The sequence below is a fragment of the Homalodisca vitripennis genome, chromosome 8 (genome assembly GCF_021130785.1).
Source record: "Homalodisca vitripennis isolate AUS2020 chromosome 8, UT_GWSS_2.1, whole genome shotgun sequence".
NCBI classification, from domain to species: Eukaryota; Metazoa; Arthropoda; class Insecta; order Hemiptera; family Cicadellidae; genus Homalodisca; species Homalodisca vitripennis.
The window spans coordinates 103,519,051-103,543,838 of NC_060214.1; the positions used below are offsets into that span (position 1 = coordinate 103,519,051).

At 31.6% G+C, this 24,788-nt stretch overlaps 1 protein-coding gene across 1 annotated transcript in view; it reads left to right on the forward strand.

Moving 5' to 3' along the window:
- The window catches only part of LOC124368293 (roundabout homolog 2-like), a 210,694-nt gene extending 186,375 nt beyond the window's left edge, over positions 1–24,319 (forward strand). The window contains exon 2 of the mRNA XM_046825566.1: positions 24,012–24,319. Within this exon, the coding sequence (XP_046681522.1) occupies positions 24,012–24,319 (308 nt within the window). The remainder of the gene's footprint in view (positions 1–24,011) is intronic.
- The last annotated feature ends 469 nt before the right edge of the window (positions 24,320–24,788 follow it).

The following is a 24,788-nucleotide window of genomic DNA, read 5'->3' on the forward strand; positions in this document are numbered from 1 at the left end:
TATACGGTTTTTGCACCATCTAAGTATAAAAATGAGAAAAAATGACACACTTAGATCCCACAATGTCTCTTGTTGCAATACCAAAACTGTAGTCCTTGATTATAGTAAAAATTATAGTCTTATATAAGAATAGGAGAGTATACCTAGCCAAAAACTAGTACAAAAATATTTATTACGTGTATCAAGACACATTGAGATCTAATGTGAGTTAGCTATGTTACTCTTATTGGGATAAAAACTCACCATCATGACCTTGACCTGTGGCATGGCGATGGTAAACGCTAAAAGTCGTAAAACCTAATAACAACTATCAAATTTAATAGTTAGTCTAAGAAAATGTATCTCATTTAAAGTTGACGTGAAACATATACCATGTTAACAAATATAATTTACTTTCAATAAGGATTATATTTTCAGTACTGTTATGAATAACTTTCCTGCACATATTACAACGATAATCAATATTTAGCGGTTAGTACTGCAATTATAGTGTTCATTACAGCTACACATAATGTAGTGCAATCAACTAATAGTTAATATTTATTGCATTCTGTATTGATATAATCTAATTTACTAAACCGTACAATTCATTTTATTTTGTTGTTTTTCCACTTTTGTCACGACTGCAATACAGAAAAAGTAGTTTTATGAAGACAGTAGATAAATGTTTTACAATTTAATTATAATTGAAATTTTGCGCTCACAAAAAAATGATGTAATTTAGGCTTGAAATAAAATAATTGTTTTACAAATAAAATTGATTTATTTTTTTATAAGGTTATTGTTCTTTTAATTGGCTCATTTTTATTTTAAAATTTATATTGTGGGCAGATTTCAAATTAATGCGGTCAGAGCTTATGGTAGGTCACCAAAACGTACTACCAGTCATACCATGTGTGGCGATCATTAATACTCCCACTTAAGAAGACGATGCTGTAACTTACTCACGAAGAACTTGTGGGGAGAGTTTCTCTGTAATGATCCGACTCTTACACGTGATCATTACAGGGCCCCCGCGGTGTCTGCAGCATCGATCCTGCAGGAAATTCACACACAAGTTCGGGGTCTCATCCATCACGTCTATGCACTGGGCGATGTTACCGTCTTTTCCTCATCCTCACAAGCAGTGGACAAGCCCAGACACTATTTTGCGTGCTTTATTTGATATACAATTTTAGAGCCAGTTATAGTTTTACCACATCAATACAAAATACGGTATGACAGAGATGTAAAGTGGCAATATCCTGGCAGTTAAATTTATAGTTCTCCATTACTAAAAGCGGGTTTTCCACAATAGCTTATCAACGTTTTAAAATTTAATTTTTAACAATGGAAGCGCAATAAATATCCATGCCATAGGACAGCAAAATGTAGACTAATATATCTTCCATTGTTACAGCATGCAGAGCTTAGAATTACATTCCAGAGGGTATTAAAGAACTGGAAAGCGGGCACAGTTCAATTCAGGTTTGAAAAGCTCTTCTTAAATCGAATGGCCGCGGCTGCGGAGACCGATGGATTGGACTTGGGTGTAATGATGGTTGGGGGTGTGGGTTTTAAAATGTATGTTACGTTCGTTATATAAGAAAAGTTGAACACACTGTTGCTCCTAAACTTAATAATACCTTCTTTGCAAAAACGTTCAATTTCTTAGCGCCTCGAATTCACAATAAACTGCCTGATTACCTCAAATGCACAAAATATTTCCATCAACATTTTTTAGAATGGTTAAAATTGATTTTTAAAAGTTGAGGATTTGGAAAAATATGTTGCCATTGAATCCTAGACTAAGATTTACTGTCTTTGGTTCAAGCAGAGTATTTCATATAACATTTAATTGTTCTTTTTATTTTTTATGTGCACTTCACATTTTCAAGTTTATTTGTCTTATTAGACTAACATTACTAAATTATCATATAGTGGATAACACCTTTTGTTTAGCTAGGACTGTTAAAGTAATGCATTAATTATCAACTTTGTACAATTACGCTTCCATTTTGAGCATTGATATTTTTTTAAACTTAGTGTTCATATACCGGAACCCCAGATCAGGCTTAGCCTTTGAGGCCCTAAATTTTCTCATCTAACTATAAAAATATGTGAAATATAGGGATAGTCTTTTAGTTTTTTATATGTTGTATTCTTCAATTTTAAAGAAATGTTATGTTAATTGTTTATAAATAGACAATTTTATACATTTAGTCTAGTGATTGTTAAAGTAATGTAGAATATACGCTGTGTGATATATTAAGACTCTTATATTTGTATTGTGTTGGAGTAAGAAAATAAATTCTTTCTTTCTGGTATTGTACAAAGTAGTATTTAGTTTTAGTGTTTATTTTAAATTATTGAAAATCAGTAGCTTGATTTAAGTTGATCAACTTTTTTGAACTAATGTTGTATTTAGTATTTGGTTTATTTTTTTAGGTTAAACGTAAGAAAGGGCCATGTGTCCCTAATTTTGAATTTGTAATCGTAAAAATAAAGAAATTAATAATTCATTAATTCAATAGTGCTTTACAAACACAGTTGTAAATATGATCGCCGGATAGGTATTAAAAGTATAACAATCTTTAACTGAGCAGTGTCATGACACTTTGAATGAACAAAGAGCTATAAATCACGGATAAGTCTCCTTTCCTGTTTAAATATTTCTTTGGCGGAAGTCTAAAAGAAATCAAGAAAGTGTTTTTAAATGTCTTTAATACAAAATATTCTTTTCCCATTACAATTTTGCAGTCTCATTTATGGTTTCCAAGATGGAATTGGTGACCTATTTAAACAACATTACTCCATATTCTATATTCAATTCAACATGCAATATTCGATATTCAATAAAATATTATAAAAAATGCAGCTGACCAACTGCAAGTTCGTAATCTTTACAGCTGTAAGATATTTGACATGAATAATTTTTGCTAAGGCTATAAAATGTTTCTAAGTACTCATCGGCAGTATATAAAACACTGCATAACATTCTATGTAAAACATTAAGATAGAATTTATTGCACATATAATATTTGTAATTAAAGTATTTTATGTGCTTTATATTTATTTATATTATCATAACATATTTATACTATTATCATAAAATAATTTAAAATATTATTAACTGCAAAGCAGTTATCCAGCAAAAATTAATGTCAAGTTATAGGTAAAGTCATATTTAAACATCCAACCACACATTTCTAAAATCCAATACTTTTGACATTATTTTGCGACAATACCTAAAATTAATATTGCGCTATGAAAATAAATATATGAATATAAATTTTTCAGTAAAACCTTTATAACTCGTGGAATATGTTTCTTTCCTGCACAAAATCATTAGAATTGACTATGAAGCAATAGGTTAGTCTTTAAAAAATACCATTAGAGCAATTTGTAGGTTTGTAGAAAACAAATACGGTCCTAATTTTGTGATAAAACATTAAATTTATCTGTTCATGCAAAACCACGTTATTTTACTACCGATTTTATAGTGAACAAAATACATTATATTCAGTTTGTTTGACAAAAACCTTATGATGGAAGAAGTGTATATGGGTTTAAGGAAATCTTCAATATCTTAATTGATTTCTGTGTCTGTTAAAGTAATGGATTATTGTTTTACAAACTCAATTTTTTTAGTATGTTTTAAATTACATCCTGACGTTTTTATCATACAGAAATAAATAAAGACTATATTGGCTGTATCCGCTGTCGCCTGTAAACTTTTTAATGTTTAAGTTAGTTTCCTCCACTCTCCCTTAGGGTGTTTAGTGGCTAAGGGCGAAAATAAATCCAACCTGTTACGAGTACCCAAGTTGCAAGGGCTATTTCAAAGACTTTAGACACAGCTGCTCCCTCTCAATAAATCTTGGTCCTTACCAACACTTCCCCTCCCACCACTCACCGTCTATCTAGGGAGCGAAGACAAGGCGTTAAAAGCTTGATCAATTTGTCTCCGGGATATATTTACCACACCGTTTCCCACAATATGACTGTTTACAGGGGGTCTTTCTGGCCAAGCGTCATTTCCGGACGCAGAAGTCCTATTTTTATGGTTTTGCTACTCCTATGATGGATTTTTCTGGTTATGACCAAAGTTGTTAAAATGGCCTTTGTGAAGGCTTAAAAATTTGTGCCACTTTTCCATCTAAAATTTTACTGTTTACAAGCAGTTGCCCGTGGCTTGAGTAATTCAGAATATTAGAAAAATTGATTCTGGCTCTTATGTCAAGTTTTGTGCGAGTAAGAGCATATCGAATGAATTAAAATGACATGGCCGTTAAGTTTGCCTTTATGCCCCGATTAATAAAATGCAGTTGCCCTGATAATATATACTTTTAATCTTCTTTGCTACCGGTAAAAGGGTAGACCTGAAAAACGTTACTTCCGAATGTGCCTTATTCTACAATAGATCAGCATTGGTGCTAAATCTCCTCACTATACGTCGACGGTTCTCGAGATAATTTGTGCTCCCATACACATTTACTCACTAAGGACTTTGGAATGATCAATTGATTAATCTATGTGCTAGTAATATTTTTGATTATATTAATTCCATAAAACAAGTTGCATGCCTACTTGGCGGACCAACCAACTCTTTATCTTACTTGTGTTCTCAGTATTGGTTATTTATTTAAATACATATTTTTTTAATTGCAGTTGAAAATTTACATGAATTGTATTGAAAAAAGTGAAGATAATTAAAGTTGGCTTCCATACTACCGTTGAAACATAAAATGTTCACATTAAATATAAATATATATCTCATTCTAATTCATTGGTTGGAATGACCACTCCAATCATCCTGTTGTTCGGAGATCTCCAAGTGATTTTCCAAGAACTCGCTAACGCTATAAAACGCACGAAAAGCTAAAACAGCAGACAAGACTTGAATTTCAAGGCCACTTGTGAGCACTTTTAAAAGATATCGGAGGAAATGTATAAATCGGACGCTTGCCTGAGAAGTCAATTATGCGTAAAAACCAGTTCTGTGTGTTCAAATACTATAGTTGCCCCTGCTTCCATAATTTAGTAACAGGGCACTGTAAACATTTTGAGAATTTTTAGAACTTATTTGCACGGCTCCCGGAACACCCACGTAAAATTATTATTTGCGAATATGTCCCATAGATAAAATTCGTTAGGTAAAAGGGGGTACATCAGTCCATAATATGCCATCATCAATATTTGAGAAGGGCAGTACTTGAAAAGAGACCTCAAAACCAGAGGGCAATCTAAATGTTTTGTACGTATGGCCTAAATGTTCAAATGTAATTCCATGTCAACCATGGATCCTTGAATGAATATCTGTAAACCTGAAATAAGAGTAATGTATACTTTCCTTAATTTACAACCTCTGAACGCTGTATAGTTGTAATTTCTTGGTTTAGACAAAACATTATATAAATGTCTATATACCTAATCAGTATTGTATGTCTCTTCAGTGTGCAACGGACCCACTGATCCCTTGATGAGTTCAGCTATAAAAGAATTTTATTTTGTGTTTTGTGACACATTGCTATGTGATTCCATTTGCAATAATCACGGAATCACTGCGCTCTTTTGTTTCTCAAATTTTATTCACAGCGCTAATTATCTTTTGAGGCATACTAGTGCTAGGTTCCTTCGTTTTTTCCTTCAGTTACTATAAATTACTGTCCTACGATGTCAACGAAAACTAATTTCGAATGTTCAAAATAAACTAAATGGTTTGGCACTGAATGGCACTGCTGCCATCTATTCGTATAGCAAAAGTTAGATAGTACTTGTAATAACTACTTGTCAGCATATTTTGTTGTTTTTTGGTACAAAAACTTTGTAATAAGTATAGCATAATAAGTATAAAAATAAAAATAACTGGAATAAAAACTATTTCCATGTATTAGTCTTATACCTGTGAAATATATATTGCAAATTTCATCTAAATCTATCTACTAGAGTTTGTGTGATTACGTTTCAAACGACCAGACATTAAAAAGAGCAAATATCCAAATATTCGGACTTAATTGTTCACAAACATGCACGTTTTCAATATCAATACGATCTTCATATTCTTTCACATTTATAATGTTAATAGGATGCACTTTCTGTTGTCAAAATAATCGAATATACATACAGGGAACTCTCGTCCTTCTGATACTACATCTTTTAAAAAGAATTAATTTTTTTTATTTCATCTGCTTTGAAACCTTATAAATATTTGAAAATGATTTATTTGAAACGAAAGTAGTTTATTTTCAAACTTAGACAAAGGGGTGTAAGTCAGCATATCACTTATTAAAATATGGCAAGCTAAGAGAACTATTTATAACTATACGAAATATTTATTAGTCATTCATTGAAATATACTTGAAATACTGTATAATCTTTTGAAAAACTCAAATATCCAATGCAGAATAAATGAATAAGGATATTGCAGTGTAATTTACGCATATCCATACCTTTAAAATACCAGTTTTAAATTTAAAAACTGTCACTATTTCAAAAATCTTTTCAAATTCTTAAACTAACTTCCTTTTTCTGAATTTCAAAACACTTTGTGTATTATTGGCTTTTATTGTATAGGATACCAGTGAAATCATTTATATTCTACAATGATCGAAAATCAAATTTTAAGTCATCTGTATTACGACATCGCGTAATATTTTTCTAGTTTTCTTAATTCCTCCAACTAATTTTATTAATCCTACATTTTAATTTCTTTCAGACTCCTGTATTACTCCGAAGGCAAAGGTAAACTTCATGTTATGATAGTCCAAAATGCGAGTAAATGCATATTATTACACAATTGCCTACATTTAAAATTGCCCATGATTTTTCGGTAAGTGCTTCTTAACTACTTGTGCATGTCCTTTTATAGGGCTTATTTTCGATCAAACCACATTAAAATTTAGTTTACTGACTAAATTTCCTAAAAATTAAAGATTACAGTGCGTGGACGTGAGCATGCGACATATATAATACATCTATGGTGTAATTAGATGGTGAGAGGAAAATGGATTCGCCAGATAATATCAAATAAGATAAATTTTCTGGACTTGCTTTTCTAAAATTGTTTGTGAAAAGCTACCAAAAAAATAATATTTTAAAAATGAATAACCGTATATTCAGATCTAATTAAAGTCTTTTATTTGTTTTTGAATATACGGTTATTAATTTTTAAAATATTATTTTTTTGGTAGTTAGGTTCTGTTTAACATAGAACTGGCTGACTCTGTAATTTAATATATTTGTCTTACTGAAGAATACTAGTATTTCTAGGAAGTATTTCTTTATAGGATCGCTTAATTTTCTATGTTAATAAAAGAAATTTACGTGAGATTTGAAATATGATATTAGGAGGCTTCATAATCAGTATAATAATTTCTGTTAAAAACGGTTCCTTATAAATCTTGAAGCAGGTTTGACTATTTTAAGTATCCGTAATATCGGGTTTAATTATATAATTGGGTAAGGGAAAACCTCCCTCTTGTAACATCCCTGATAGACAGCTCTGCAGTAGCTGCGCAGCGTCAAAACTTAAACTGAAGGGAAAGTGGAGTTTTGTTTACCCCTCTCACCCTTCTCAGTTATCTTTCTTCCGGTCGTTTGTTTGTAATTACCTCCAATTTGCAGAGACCTGTCAGCACGTAGCTTATTGTCTAATTGTAGACAGCAAAAACAAGTATTTAACAACTTTGTGAGATTCTAACAATCTCCAGGAATTAAATTATTACATAAAAATTTGACTGAATGTATTCACTGCGTATTCTACATAGATAAAGATCGGTTTGTATTGTAGATCATCCCTGAAGGAAATGAGAAAATGCTACTGAGATAAAAATGGGAAATAATTTACCTGTCACAATAGAATAGTAGTTACTGTCACCCATTACTTTTATGATTACTTAAAAATAGTTACTGAATACATAACCTAGTTTCTTCTTGAACGGTTAGAGAAAGAACATAAAACTTGGAATGTGTCTGAAGGTTAATATAGCTTACATGTTCTTTCTAAATCATCTTTGCAAAAAGTTTTAGGCATAAAATATAAAATGTTGTCTTACACACACACACACACACACACACACACACACACACACACACACACACACACACACACACACACACACACACACACACACACACACACACACACACACACACACACACACACACACACACACACACACACACACACACACACACACACACACACACACACACACACACACACACACACACACACACACACATGCATGCGCGCGCGCGGACGCACACACGCATAGGTATATATATATATATATATATATATATATATATATATATATATATATATATATATATTGTACGGATCAAAATCAAACGTAAAGTGTAGCCATTAGCTAAACTCTATAGGTTCTAATTTAATGATACGAAATTTATTACTCTACATTTCTTCATTCCAAAGTCACAGAACCTCCGAGAAGTAGGTTTCTGTCAGTAAAAGAAAACAAGTAAATGTTATTGTTATATGCTAATATTTAGTGTCAGGAACATCTTTCTTTAATGGCTAAAAATTCCTTATTTTACTAGTTATTCTAATTTAAAAACGAATCACAGTATTTTGTTATAGTAAGAGCACCTTTTTGTGTAATTTAAAATTAGTCTTATGAAATTACAACTCACTTTATATCCAAAATTGAGTTGTTTTAATTCGTTTTATATTGTTTGTATTGTATTACTTTTTATCAGTTATTCCATTTTATTCTTTTTGTTTGTCTCATTAATTCGGAAGATCCAAATAGATATTGCTTTTCTTTTATGACTTCTTTCTTAGTTATAAGAAGTCCTCTTGGATAAAAGTGTGTTGTAAAAGTACATAGAATAATATTCTATGTAAAGAATACACCTTTAGCAAAATTTAAACTCATCTTCACCAGCGTGAAATAAAAATATCATACCGGTAATGATTGGGCTGTAATATTTTAAACGCAATTTACTTCAATTAGTTTTCTACATGGCACTATTTTATTTTATTTGTTATGAGAAAGCCTAAAAGAGATATTATGTTTATTTCGTACGAAAAACAGGACATTATATTATATTATTCTAATGTTATATCCATGTTTCAAATCCCGGAACTCCAGTAATTAAACCCATTTAATCAGCCCCACTACTAGCAGCACGTATAAAAGTTTGAGTGTCCGGCGGTAATGGGGCAGCCGCGTGGGGAAAGTTTCAAGAGAGCAGATGGAGAGTGGAAAAGTTGAGTTTTCCGCAGGCGAATCAACGTTTCATATGGAAACTGCTGCAATGCCTCTCGTATCCTCTCACGCAATTTCATCATGTATTTGCGTACTTGCTAAAGGGAAAGTAATCGTTGTCAATTTTCATTAGTTTACTGCAGTAACATTATTCTTTTATTTTGCAATAGTGACTTCATAAATAAAATGCATAAGACACTTTACTGAAAGTAATTTTGTAATTCTGTCAAAAAGGTTTTTCAAACCTTAAATTGCAGAAAGAGTAGGTCTTCTTGAAACTTCATTTAATCTTTTACTTTTTCAGAATATGTATTCACAAACAATTTTAGAAAAGCAAGTCCAGAAAATTTGATATTATCAGGCGAATCCATTTTCCTCTCACCATCTAATTACATTAACATAGATGTATTATATATGTTGCATGCTCACGTCCACGCACTGTAATCTTTAATTTTTAGGAAATTTAGTCAGGTAAACTACATTTTAATGTGGTTTGATAGAAAATAAGCCCCATAAAAGGACATGCACAAGTAGTTAAGAAGCACTTACCGAAAAATCATGGGCAATTTTAAATGTAGGAAAATGTGTAATAATATGCGTTACTCGCATTTTGGACTATCCTATCATGAAATTTACCTTTGCCTTCGCAGTAATACAGGAGTCTGAAAGAAATTAAAATTTAGGATTACTAAAATTAGTTAGAGGAATTAAGAAAACTAGAAAAATATTACACGATGTCGTAATACAGATGACGTAAAATTTTATTTTCGATCATTGTAGAATATAAATGATTTCACTGGTATCCTATACAATAAAAGCCAATAATACACAAAGTGTTTTGAAATTCAGAAAAAGGAAGTTAGTTTAAGAATTTGAGAAGATTTTTGGTAATGATATATAGTTTATCTCAACTATTTATTAAGAAATAAGTGAACCCCTCACATATGTTTATATATTTACAAATTTTAGTTACTTTGAGTAAGAAAGCACCCTGTCAATTGTGGTTTAATAATCATTCTTTAACACCAGATACATTTCCTTTAGACTTGTATTACGGAATAATTTAGTAAACAACAGATCATACAAATTATTCTGAACTTTGTATTCATGGTTGATTAAGAGAGTAATCATTGTAACGGCTAAGCAGTGTTATATAATAAGTAGTGTAGCAAAAAAAAAACTCTTTAGTGTGAATTTACTCTGTCTTGTGGAAATTGGACTACAAGATCGTATATTGCTATATTAAATCATTATTTTTCGTATTACTTTATATATGATAAATTATGGTACATTCCACTGTAAAGCATTTCTGAACTGTTTATTATTTAAAAAAGAATTAAATAACTCTTGAAAAACAAAATTACTTCATGATATGTCCAAACTAAAAACAATATACGAACATGCCAAACCACACGTAGCGGAACAGGCTTTAGGTGAGGTTGGAAGGAAATTTTAAGTATGTAGATTATTTTATTCTCGAGATGTCCTGCTGACAGATGAAGAATCAGACTAAATATAACGTTTACAGGTCTCATAAGATATAAAAGAGATTTTCTTATCCCACCGAGTGATAAGCTTCGATAACACTCAGCCAGATTCCGTGGATAGACATACACTACAATTGAACTCATTATTTCTGTGGAAAGATTTAATGTACATAGCATAATGTTTTCCTGAGATATCCAGCAGAAAATATAAATAGGCAGATAGATCGACTGCTAGGCAAAAGATGAATTATGCTAGAATCGTTATCGATAGCTAAGCAAAATATTCAACGTTTCAACTGTATGGCTCAAGAGATTCTCAAGTTAACAACCCAAAGTTATAAACTTTACTAACGATCGACCAAATCCAATAGAGTATCGTACATCATCATTCAAGTAAATCTTGGTTACATAGGATTAAAGCTTCATGCAAAATTTTATTCTGTATCTAAATTTGTTCGTCATATCTGTGGAAAGATAGACAGACAGACAGGCAGAAATGAAAAAAATTCAAGCGCCTTTAGTAATAGACTTCATTATTGCTCTGCTAGTAGTGTTTATTAAATATTTCAAATTTTGGTAGTCATAATTGCCTGTGATAGTTCATATGTGAATGAAATGAAAAATGTCTTTATTGAATAAAACGTAAAACATACACTTAAGTCCTCTCTTACAACTAACCACCATATGTGTGTAGGTTTAAACGGTTTTAATTGGATAAATAGAAAGAAAATATTGCAAACCTTTATTTTTGGCAATTTTTACGAATTGTGTGCTGAAAACTAATGTTTTAAATATATCATATATCGACTCTACCTATTTGAGAGCTTTATGTATGAGTCAATATGTTTAAAAGAAGTATGAACTTACATCTAAATATTTGGAAATTTGAGTGAGGTTAATTTTTCCTAGCTAATTACTTTTGTTCGTTTAAAAAAAAACAACGTTAAAGCGGAGGCGATTGAGACCCCATGTTAAGCGAGTGAGCTCCTGTTCTATTTGTAGTAAATCTGCAACTCGATTCCCTTGCCTCCCATCTCCGACCCACCAAGGCCCTAGGTCTTAATAACTTACAGCCAAGGGTAATCCAGTCGCTTATCCTTCCTTCACTGTATATTGCTCTAGAAAATACTCCATGTTCATTAAACAAACATTAGTTAATAAATCAAGCTGTCTAATTTTACACAGTTTATGGTGTCTAAATTTACATATTACAGGATATTGTAATTGTCTATATTATTTTTTGAAAACTTATTTTGAAATACTATTGTTGAATAAAATTGCTACTAAATTTGAGTTCGAATACTGTGTTGCTTAATATTACTATATAAAAGTTGATTATTTTTAAAAGTCGTCTTATTTATATTTTTCGACATTTAAATTGATATATTAGTTTTTTAGACGAATAAATTAAATCGGGGTTTAAGTGACAATTGAACTATTTTCGAATATAATAATTATATAATTATCTATAACTACTCACCCCTAATTCCAATTTTAAAACATTTGTGGATCTGCGATTAAATATATGCCAAATTTTGATGTAATAGGAAGCACGTTTTGCTCACTCTTAAAAAAGTGTTCCATAATAATGTGCTATGAAATATTTGCTATATTTTGTATTAAAACATTATAATTAATTGCTATAGAGAATTTAAAAAGTTTCTCTTATTACAGTTCTAGAAGTAGAGTTTTTCTTAAATACTAATGTGTTATAGGTAGTAAAAATGGCATAATAAAGGTTATGTGCTCTCATGTTAAATACTCTAAAAGATGAAAACTCTTTTGTACAAACTATTGATTACGAATGTATTCATTGTTTCAATAATGCCTTTTCCTTTTGCGGGTTTTTGGAAAATTGCACACGTCCTTTTCTAAAATTTATGATTAGTATTATGAAAAATATTAGTATTTTTTGCTGAATGAAATAAAACGGTCTTAGGCATGCATGTTATTTAAATTTTTGGCATGCATCTCATTTTTGGTGGAGAAATGAGACGGGAAGAAGAAAGAATATTATGTACCAGAATTTAAATGTAATCGATTATGTCAATCCAAGCTTCTTTATAACCTATATATTACTCTGAATACTGGTAAGACTTTTCGCAGTTATAAAAAGAGCAATTATCTCACACTAAGAGTAGCTTTTTATATTCAATTTTGTTATTGTTGAAAAGCCTTATCAAGGTTTATAAAGAGAGCAGTTATCTCACTCTAAGAATAGCTTTTTATATTCAATTTATTATTATTGAGGTTAAGCCTTATGATAGCTTAAAAGTAGATAAGTTATTTCACTCTAAGAATAAGCTTCTTACATTCAATTATTTATTATATTTAAGCCTTATCATAGCTTATAAAGAGAGCAGTTATCTCACTCTAAGAATAGCCTTTTATATTCAATGTATTATTATTGTGGTTAAGCCTTATCATAGCTAAAAAGTAGATAAGTTATTTCACTCTAAGAATAAGCTCCTTACATTCAATTATTTATTATATTTAAGCCTTGTCATAGCTTATAAAGAGAGCATTATCTCACTCTAAGAATAGCCTTTTATATTCAATGTATTATTATTGTGGTTAAGCCTTATCATAGCTTAAAAGTAGATAAGTTATTTCACTCTAAGAATAAGCTTCTTACATTCAATTATTTATTATACTCGTATTTAAGCCTTATCATAGCTTATAAAGAGAGCAGTTATCTCACTCTAAGAATAGCCTTTTATATTCAATGTATTATTATTGTGGTCAAAGCCTTATCATAGCTTACAACGTAGATAAGTTATTTCACTTTTAGAGAATAAGCTCCTTATTCAATTATTATTGTTATTGCTGATGAACCTTATCATAGCTTATAAAAGAGAGCAGTTATCTCACTCTAAGAATAGCCATTGTATATTAAATGTATTATTACCTTGTGGTTAAGCTTATCATAGCTAAAAAGTAGATAAGTTATGTCAATTTTATGAGCAGTAAGCTTCTTACATTCAATGTATTATTGTTATTGCTGATGAACCTTGATCATAGCTTATAAATAGAGCAGTTATCTCACTCTAAGAATAACCTTTGTATATTACATGTACTATTATTGTTTTCAAACCTTATCATAGCTTATAACGAAGGCAGTTATGTCAATTTTAGAGCAGTATGTTTTATTCAATGTATTATTGTTATTGCTGATGAACCTTGACATAGCTTATAAATAGAGCAGTTATCTCACTGTAAGAATAACCTTTGTATATTAAATGTACTATTATTGTTGTCAAACCTTATCATAGCTTATAACGAAGGCAGTTATGTCAATTTTAGAGCAGTATGTTTTATTCAATGTATTATTGTTATTGCTGATGAACCTTGACATAGCTTATAAATAGAGCAGTTATCTCACTCTAAGAATAACCTTTGTATATTAAATGTACTATTATTGTTGTCAAACCTTATCATAGCTTATAACGAAGGCAGTTATGTCAATTTTAGAGCAGTATGTTTTATTCAATGTATTATTCTTATTGCTGATGAACCTTGACATAGCTTATAAATAGAGCAGTTATCTCACTCTAAGAATAACCTTTGTATATTAAATGTACTATTATTGTTGTCAAACCTTATCATAGCTTATAACGAAGGCAGTTATGTCAATTTTAGAGCAGTATGTTTTATTCAATGTATTATTGTTATTGCTGATGAACCTTGACATAGCTTATAAATAGAGCAGTTATCTCACTCTAAGAATAACCTTTGTATATTAAATGTACTATTATTGTTGTCAAACCTTATCATAGCTTATAACGAAGGCAGTTATGTCAATTTTAGAGCAGTATGTTTTTATTCAATGTATTATTGTTATTGCTGATGAACCTTGACATAGCTTATAAATAGAGCAGTTATCTCACTCTAAGAATAACCTTTGTATATTAAATGTACTATTATTGTTGTCAAACCTTATCATAGCTTATAACGAAGGCAGTTATGTCAATTTTAGAGCAGTATGTTTTATTCAATGTATTATTGTTATTGCTGATGAACCTTGACATAGCTTATAAATAGAGCAGTTATCTCACTCTAAGAATAACCTTTGTATATTAAATGTACTATTATTGTTGTGAAACCTTATCATAGCTTATAACGAAGGCAGTTATGTCAATTTTAGAGCAGTATGTTTTATTCAATGTTCTTATTGCTGATGAATTATTCATTGTATTATTGTTATTGTTGATGAACCTTGACATAGCTTATAAAGAGAGCAGTTATCTCACTCTAAGAACAATCTTTTATATTAAACGTATTATTGTTATTGCTGATAAGCCTTATCATAGCTTAAAGTGAAAGCGGCAGTCTCTCTCCGAGAGCCAGTCTTTGTATATTCAATGTATTATTCGTACGGATGGTAAGCCTTATAACAGCTCATAAAGAGAGCAAAGGTCTTACTCCGAGATTCAGTCCTTAGTATTCAATGTATTATTCTTACGCTCTTTATGCCTTATTGCAGCTTATAAGGAGAATGAATGATACTTTCTATGGAGAATTTAATTAATTTTAACACTTAAGACAAAAATGTTGTTATATATTCTAACATTGCTTATCACTATCTAGGAACTAACTGGCTGAACACAGATCAATCTAGTTCGAGAGGTTTTCAAAGTATGTCTTCTGTAAATACTCGACCAGATTTTATGTCCTATCTATCCCAAAATGTGTACAAGAGGTGCTCTCTGTTGTAAATCGAAAAATTAAATGCGTTATTCAACTTAACTGATCCTATGAAAGGTCAGCTCCAGATAAAACCACCACATGTTGATCATTAAATTATAGGTAAATATGGACGTGGTCTTATCGTGGTTTGACTTGGTGATGCTATCCGATTTCAATTAAATATGACCGAAGCACACTTCGGATCATGGAGCCTTAGAAGGGAAGCAACGAATACTGCAATTATCTCAGAATTCATTCTTACTATAACCATCAATGACTATAACACTGGCATTCAATACGTATTGGGAAATGAAAACATCGGTGGGCAAAGGTTTCAACCTATGAAGCAATTCACCGAATGTATATTTATAGTGTACATAGAAGGTTAGGAATAGATCAATTGGAAATACTTAGTTTTTTTTTTATTAAGTGACTCAGTAGTTTTAACGAAGTAAAATAATAAAATTACAGTAAGAAATGTTTGACAAAACGCCCTTGATATGTTGTTGCTCTAAATACTCCCACAGTCATTACAAAGTTTGAGAAACGTTGAGCGATGGATAATGGTCGTTATAATGAAGACATGGTACTGAGAGTTGCCTCTGTAATGATGCCACCCAAACACGTCATCATTACAGGAGCCCCGCGGTGTCTGTAACATCATCCTGCAGGAGAGTCTCAACAATGCGTTACGGCATTGAAAGCTCTATTTATCCCGTCGATATTTTGGGTGGCACATTAATCCCTGAATCCCTAATATTGCATTAATTGGTTTTTCATATGACTACGCCACACCACGAGTCCTAACAAGCTTAGATGAGGTTGCATGAACAATTTCAAATCCATAGCTCATTTCATTCTGGAGAAAAACATACAAAAAAGAAGTTAAGATTAAAATTATACGTCATAGAAAATTAGTACAAATTAAATTACATGCTAATTTTACAGTCTAAAAGCTATATAATATGTCTTGAAAATAATAAATTAAAATATTTTTATTTAAATTGCATATCATATCAGTGTTTAATAAATAAAAGTCTACACTATAAGTCACTATAAAAATAATATTGTATGTGTTTGGACATTTAAGATAAATGAGTAAATATGTCACATGTTTCAATCTCTTACATGCGTATTGAGTTCGTTTAAAAAATTTTATTCTGCAATTTTCTCGTTGCCATCATGATTAATCATAAGACTATTGGAAAATATTTGCTAACGCTCAGCCAAATCCCATGGAGAGACATGTGACAATCATCGAACTTGAAGAAATAATGCTATCTATATCCACATTTAAAGTGTGTAGGTTAGTTGGATTTCGAGATATCGCTTGGACAGACAGAAGGATACATACCAACAGAAATTAAATTTTCCCAGCCCCACGAGCGGTAGGCTTCGCTAATGCTCAGTCATTGCACCTTGGTGACAGTCCTTGGCGATCAGTTACACGAAGGTTCTCCGCTCCGTAGCAAGTTGGTGGGGGTTCTGTATGAAAATAGATGAAGTATGCAGGGCCTATAACCAACCCCCTGCAGCCGTAGTCTGAACCTTGCCCATGCACACAATACAAATGATCCTGCAACTAGAACTCTCCGCCCTTAGCACCAACCGCTCCTTCATAAATCCCAACTATATTCCTACACGCGATGAAGGGGATGGTGTATGCTATATAGTAGGGTCCTCTATATAGTGGACCTAATTTATGATCCGTAACCAATATACATGCATACTCTATTGGTGGTAGCAGGAGGTCTATACGAAGAGCAAATGTGCGATACGACAATAATATACCGGTAATTTACAGGTTTACTCTATGTGTATCTCACAAAATAATAATGGTGGTATATATTCTAAACAATTTAATAGCGGAATGGTGAATAACTTCCTGCGATGTTAGCTCAGCTTAAGTTACTTGCCAGAATATGGTGATGACCCTAATAAATATATGTGTAATATTCCTGTGTAATATCGCTACCAAAGTTTCATTCGCACTTAGCCTAACCTCAAAATTGCTATTTACAGGGATGGTGCTTGTTATAATTTCCAACTGTAATAAAGCTCATGCCAGCTAGAACTATCTAAGGATGCTGTAGGAAAAAATTGATCGTTCAATTATGAACGCTCTCTAAGATAATAATTATTAACTATTTTAGCTGGTAAATGATTTATTAATTTTATATTGCACTAAAATAATAAATTGGTTAGCCGAGCCAAATGTTATAGACTTTTCTATGGCCACTAATATCCTGTGGCTTGTAAGTTATGACAATTGCAGAGCTACATGCAACAGACTATGTTAGCAATAGAAAATAAGTATTTAATTATAATAGTGGCTGTGAATACCTAATTGGCTCATACAAACGGAGTTCACTGATCGCCTGATGGGTCTGAAGAATATTTTCCTTCAATTACTGATTTTATTAGCCAACCTAACCCCTTTATTTATTTCCCACGGCATACACCATATTTTTTATTAAAAAAGTACAGTATTTAGTGAAGCAATTGCTTACAAAGAAAAATAATTACAACGTTGTAAATAGTGGAGTTCAAAAATGCAAAAATACAATAAATAGTAGAGTCTCAACAATTATAGTCGAAAGAGAAAAATAACGATAGAAATTGGAAAATGGCAACAATAATAATAACAACAAAAGACAGTAAATATATAGCAAACAAAATATAAAAAATTACCTTGAATAACAGGAAGCAAACGAGAAATGAACTAAGAAACTAGACCGAGTGAGGTCTACACTTTAATTGCACTGGATCACTTTTAGCACCTCACTTTCAAAGGAGTTCACTCTCATTTTATTTTTTATTTTATTTTATTATATTTTACATTTCAACGGACATCTCCATTTTTACAGTTTTGAACAATAATTAAACAATGAAAGTAAACAACCACAGTGACAAATAGAGCAATAACGATTAATAAACTATTTAAGTGACGAAACGGATATAAACTATGAATGACAATAACGTAATTAATTATTAGTGTACCGTAATTTGAACTATGGAAAACAACGAACAATAACAGCAATAAATTAGCACGAAACAGTGAGAATAAAACCATGAATAAACAAGAATAGACAAGAATTAACAAGACACAATATATAAATAACAGCAATGAGAGACGTACAGGTAAAGTGTAAGAACGAGTGTCTTCCCTCATTGTGCAACTCCTAGGCAGATAACTCATGCAGACCGGCGATCTTCCTCTTGAGCACTGGTATACTGTCCACGTTGAAAAGAAACCCACAGAAGGAGAGATATCACATCCAGATCTCAGAAGTCGTGGAAGGCTGGAGTTGTAAGCATATATGGTTTGGAGGTATCGTCTTGTAAATGGTAACTTCTAGACTTTCAATATTTGCTCCAATCGACAATTTTCCTTACGTTCCACTTGACTCTCTGTATCTTTGGAGATTTCTTGGCACACTGTGAAATTGATCCAGCACTACCTCTCTTCCACAAAATTTCGATACTCCACAATCCTCAACTCAAATTCAATATTCTCACAACGCTGGTACGGCTTACTCACACAGCACCTAAACTCATAAAATCTCCTTCACGACTACCTCTTATTCTTTCTAACTGCCTCTCTCTGATGTCATTCTTCAAAGAAAGGCCACGGCCTGCTAATTAGGCGTCGCTGATTGATGTCACAGCCACTGGTGTTCTTCGTATTGCCTCTTCATCCCATTACGCGTAGTTTTACCTACGCAAAATCTTCCTTGTCTCAGGTTTGAAATAGTTTGAAATTTTACTTTGCTTTTACGTGGCTAAAATAAAACTGACCGTCGTACATCCGTCTCTTAGGTAATACATTTCACTGTCAGCGCACTGTCTGAAAAATAGGATTTACTTAATAACTTGGGATGATCATAACACCGCTACTTACGGGAATTTCTTGTCTTTAATGTTATATCTCCATAGTTTTTATTTTTTCCAAGACATTTAACATTATAAGTCACTTTAATATGATACATTTTAAATGTTTATTGACTCTTCCACAATGACGATTTACTTCTATCTACATTACTACACGATTCATTTTTTGCATTAATTATTAATAAATCCTAACATGTTTTTCAATTGGTTAGTATGAACATATTGTAATCCCAATGGGTCTAGGATGGCTTTTGCCTTTCTAGGTGACGAAATATCAGTATAGTTATGAGATTTGAATGAGAAGTGTTGAATACTTGGGATATCCATGGGACTTAAAAAAAGATATTTCATCATTGATGAATAGAAATATTCCATTTGAATTGAGATGCGTTAATTAGAGATAGCTACTAATAGGTTAGATGGTTTTTGGTAAACATGTCTAGGAAATATTGCATAGCTAGACTACACTAAAACATTGCTGAACAGCAATTTTAATGGTTCAATATTCAGATTCAAATTGAGCTGTGAAGTTTTTGTAAGAAAAATATTCTGATAATTAAACATTAAAATTTTATGTAACAAGAGTAATGCAAATTGTACTAATCTTTATAAAATATTCCATTTTTGTCCTTAATTTTGTTCATACTATCAAATCAATTAGTTTTAAGTTTCTTCTTTTTATACTTTCAATAGTAGGAAGATTTTGTAACATTTTATGGTGCATAGATTTATTAAAATATTTTCTGAATTTAATCTGTGCAAAGGTTTAAATTACATTTTGGAACTAGATCATTTCGTTACATATAAGACATTTTATTTTGAAATTATACAAGTTTTCATCCCACAATTAAAATGATGTTGGTTTTGTAAAATAAAGTTTAAAATTTAAAACTATGGGTAAAATTTATTATTAGAATAAAACATACTACTACGTTTAAATATGTGCATACGAATTTTGATATTCTTCAGTCGTGTTCTTGAATTACAATTAATTATCAAAATATTATATTTATTATCATAACATACCACACTTATGTTTATTATAAATGCTGTATTCATATTAGTAGGGTCTAACTGATGAATGCTTCAATATAAGTTCTTCTACTAGAAACCCAGTTAATTTGTTCAGAATCCATATGGCAAGTTTTCGTGTGGTAAAAGTTTTTGGTGCAAATTGGACATTTTAATAACGGATTACCTGCAGATTTCTGAAAATGTTAAACCAACTACATGTCAGGAACCTGGGTAAATGAAGATGTAATTTTTCAAACGAACATGCGCCAGTTTGTTCTTCCAAATTGCAGGAGGGAAGGTAATGGAATGGTTTAGTTGGCGAAGTAATCTCAGAAACAACAACAATCCATCAATGGACGCTGGGTCACGCACCAGGTAGGCGGCTTCCTCACGAACTATACTTACAGCTCATTCCATTTATTGAGCTGTGTTTCTGTTATCCTGAGTTTTGTCTTTGGACAGCGGTTTTGTTTTCTAAACTCAAAACTGCAGTTTCTAAACTCTCTGCAGTAAAATACCCATTGTGTCCATAAGGAACTCCTCCAGAAATATAGATATTGATTATTGTAAAAACAAATAACTCAGTTCTTATTAAGGATTCTAAAACGCATGCTCCAAAAATTATTGTGAATTATACCGGTTCAAGAAAATTATGATTATGATCTTGCGTTTCGCTGCTGTTCACTAACTCAGTATTAGGAGTATATGAGTATTTTTATATCTATAGGATTGTTGTGAAGTTTTTTTTAACGCTAAAACTCATCGTAATGACTCATAAAATTGGATTAATATCTATTTTTGCACATCGTTTTGGATACCAATGTCTCAAAAGCTTATAAATGATCAAAAAAGAAGATTGCGGTCTCAAGTTCAGAGCAAAAAACATCGAAATCATGTACCACAACTCCATCCTTTCATTAAAAAATTATATCTAACTCCAATATGGGGATCCTTGATGGCAACTACAAATAATAACTTAATAAAAATGTTAACTTAATAAAAAAGTACAATAAGTATTCCGAAATCGGTATCTAAAAACAATGAGGCTAATAGTTAGGGAAGGGGGACATTTTAATTTCCCCGTGTAGCATATATGTAGTGTGTAGTTATATATTTTTGTATTAAAATTTTTATATATTTAATTTTTTACCATACACAGTTGTGTGTTTTATATAAGTATTTTTATAAAATACTTATATAAAATTTTTTTATCAATAATGTCAAAAATAATGAAGTGCAACACAAACATGTATGTAATTGTAGTGTTTACTTAGACTACATATAGTAATGTCAGTAAAAGCCTGAGTATGGATTATTTCGGGAAAGTTATTCTTGGATATTCCGGTATCGCATCGCCTAGAGGCTGCATGTGTATGTTTGTGTGTAATGTACCTGATCCCAAACACGCGATCATTACTCGCCTACCCCGGGCAAAACAAGCTACGTGCTGTTGAATATGTACACGTCTCATCTCACATCCAGCCTGTTACCACGCTTCATCGTCACGTTCAGAAAATTATTTAAGGTGCTATGGTGTTAAAAGTACAGACTGTTGTTGTGCATTTATTTAAATTTTTTGTACAGATTATGTATAGCACTTAGTGTAAAGGGATGTCTTTTTTCTCCTTCCAAACCCCTTTAGCTCAGCAATAGGCTCTCAAACATTGGGTAATCGTGCACAATACATAGTTAAATTAGTAACTATATACACACAGCTGTTTGAATTTTTAAGTTTTGATTAACCTAAGATACTAATATATACGTTCTTCAAACAATTTATTAATAATGTTATACAAATAGATGTATAATGTTAAATTGGATTCCATTAATCAGCATTAATCGGCCATCAAAGTCGATTTCATTAACTACAGTAGGTGGCCAAGTTATTAGAATATACATTATCGTTTCCTACATTTATAGTATTCATGGTAATGTCATAGTACAATATAATGTTATAATTCAACGTCTTTGCTCTTATTACAGTGTTATAATGCATTTTACTTATCTTTTGTACGTTTTAGTAAAAGAGTCACCCACTGGATCTTATCGATGTTTTAGACGGTTTGCAACTAAAATTTTCCTGTAAATTAATAAGGTCGTTTTCATATGACATAACTTATATATTTTTCGGCTGAAGGCTGAAATGTTTTACTGGTATAAATAGCAAAAACGATATTTTTCACATGAAACAAATCTATTTAAATTTATGCATAAAAGACAAGACCAGTATGGGTTTTTGCACCAAATAATGAAATGAATGAACAACACGAATAAATATATAATATTGATTGAAAGTTTTTTTACTCTGTGTACTTTTCAGGTTACGAATTTTTTCGACTTTCTTTTAGTCTACTATAAATTTTATAAAACTCCAAAATCTCTGGCATTAAAGTATATTGAAACAAGGCCAGAATTTATGTTTGTATCGTTGAATTTAATTGAAACTCGTTCAATATTTTCTTATTCGGATTTATTGAAGTTTTATATATCCTTAATATTGTACCTTTAGTAACCGACAGTATAATTTATAATTTACTCCCTCTCATGTAACCTATTTTGTAGCCGAAATTGCAATTAAAGTAGATATAGGCTGAAAAAAAATATTAATAGGCTTTTCAATTAAAAATCAACTTTTCAGGATTGTTCGATTTCATTGGTTTTTTTTCTTATCTTAAACATGTGATCTCTAAAATCCCGGAGTGATGCATTGGCTAGTTTAGTTCTTATAGATGAAATGAGTAATGGATATAGTTATAATCAAGGCTGAGATTATTTTGAAGTAGGGAATCGCCCAGTGTTTTAGATGTAAAAAACTAAAGAAATCTCAATTAACTACTGAGTTTCTTTTAAGTTTTTTGTCGTGTTAATTTTTGTGTCTACAAATATACTAGAATACAAACATTGCTTCTATTTTGTGAGAACATAACTCGATTTAAGGCTGGTCGGTTTATTGATATACAATGGGTTGTAGACAATCTCCAAAAAAGACAAGGATGTTTCACATTTCTCTCAACGCCATTCCACGTCGTACAATTTGTCTACCATATTTAGATAGTTTTGACTATAAAAAGTGGAATCAACATCAAACAATACACATATAGAGTTGATTAAAAACCATTTACGTTGGATTAGGTGTGGATTTTACGTTGTGCTAAACACTGTTAATAGTAAAAGTGTTGTGAAACAGTGCTAGATAGGGTTTTGATATCTAGATTTGCCATCATCCGAATTTCTAGTTCCTCTCAAATTCTTCTTGGATAATTTTGAACAATCTGTAAAATTTGCTGCATTATCTTGATTGAGAGAATATACTCAGAGGTATATCTCAAGAAGGATGCAGTTCTGCAACTGCAAGGTATTCTTTGACAATCTTTATTGTGATTGATGAGGCATCATGCCATTTAGTGAACGGTTTTTCGACCAGCCTAGCTGCAAGTGGAGGTTGTCTGGCATTGAAAAATAATTCTAGGATTACTTTTGTGGAATTTTGTATGCAAAACTTTGGCGGAGAATGCAGAGTTTTAGCTTTCTAACTCACTATTTACATCTGAGCTATCCACAAAGTTACATTGCAGCAGCCAAATATTATTTACCAAATGGATCACATTTCCTATCCCGTTGTTTTACAATATCCAATTTTGGATATTGACTTTGTTAAGTTACGATGAGCCTAAAATCCCTGCCTTAAACAACATTGTAACTATAGTATTTGTTGCAGGTGAAGACTACCGGCCACCCCGTATCACCGAACACCCTACCGACACCAGCGTTGCTCGTCACGACCCTGCCACCCTTAACTGCAAGGCAGACGGTTTCCCGCCCCCCGCGGTCGACTGGTATAAAGATGGTGAGCTTGTGAAGCCTTCAGCCAACAGAGTGATGCTGCCTGCAGGATCCCTGTTTTTCCTGCGCGTCGTCAACGGCCGTAAGGAGTCCGATGTTGGAGTCTACTGGTGTATGGCCAGGAACCCCGCAGGGATTGCCAGGAGCAGAAACGCCACCCTTCAAATTGCAGGTACTGCATGAATACATTAGTCTTAAAACATTAATGGTCTTCAATGTTTAAGTAAAGTGTTCCTCATTCAATTGCTTTTTTAATTTAAATAACGATGGAAATAGTAATTGTATAAGTATTTCATATGGAGTATTTCAATGAAGTAAGTATTTCTGCTCCTAGTATAGATAAAAATATAAATAAAACTTTTAAATTAACACAATTGTCGTATTTATTGAATTAATGGAAAATCATTAAATGCAAGTACCAATATGCATTCAATATATATACTTTTGCGATTCAATGATGTTTATTGAAATATATATATATATATATATATATATATATATAAAACACAATAGCTATATATTACGCGGATGGCAGGAGGCAACAACATTAATTAAACAATAATCCATCATGCATGAGAGAAAAAAAAGTAGTAAAAAAAGAGACACCGTATACAACCAATGACAATACTATAAGTAATATAAATAACAATAA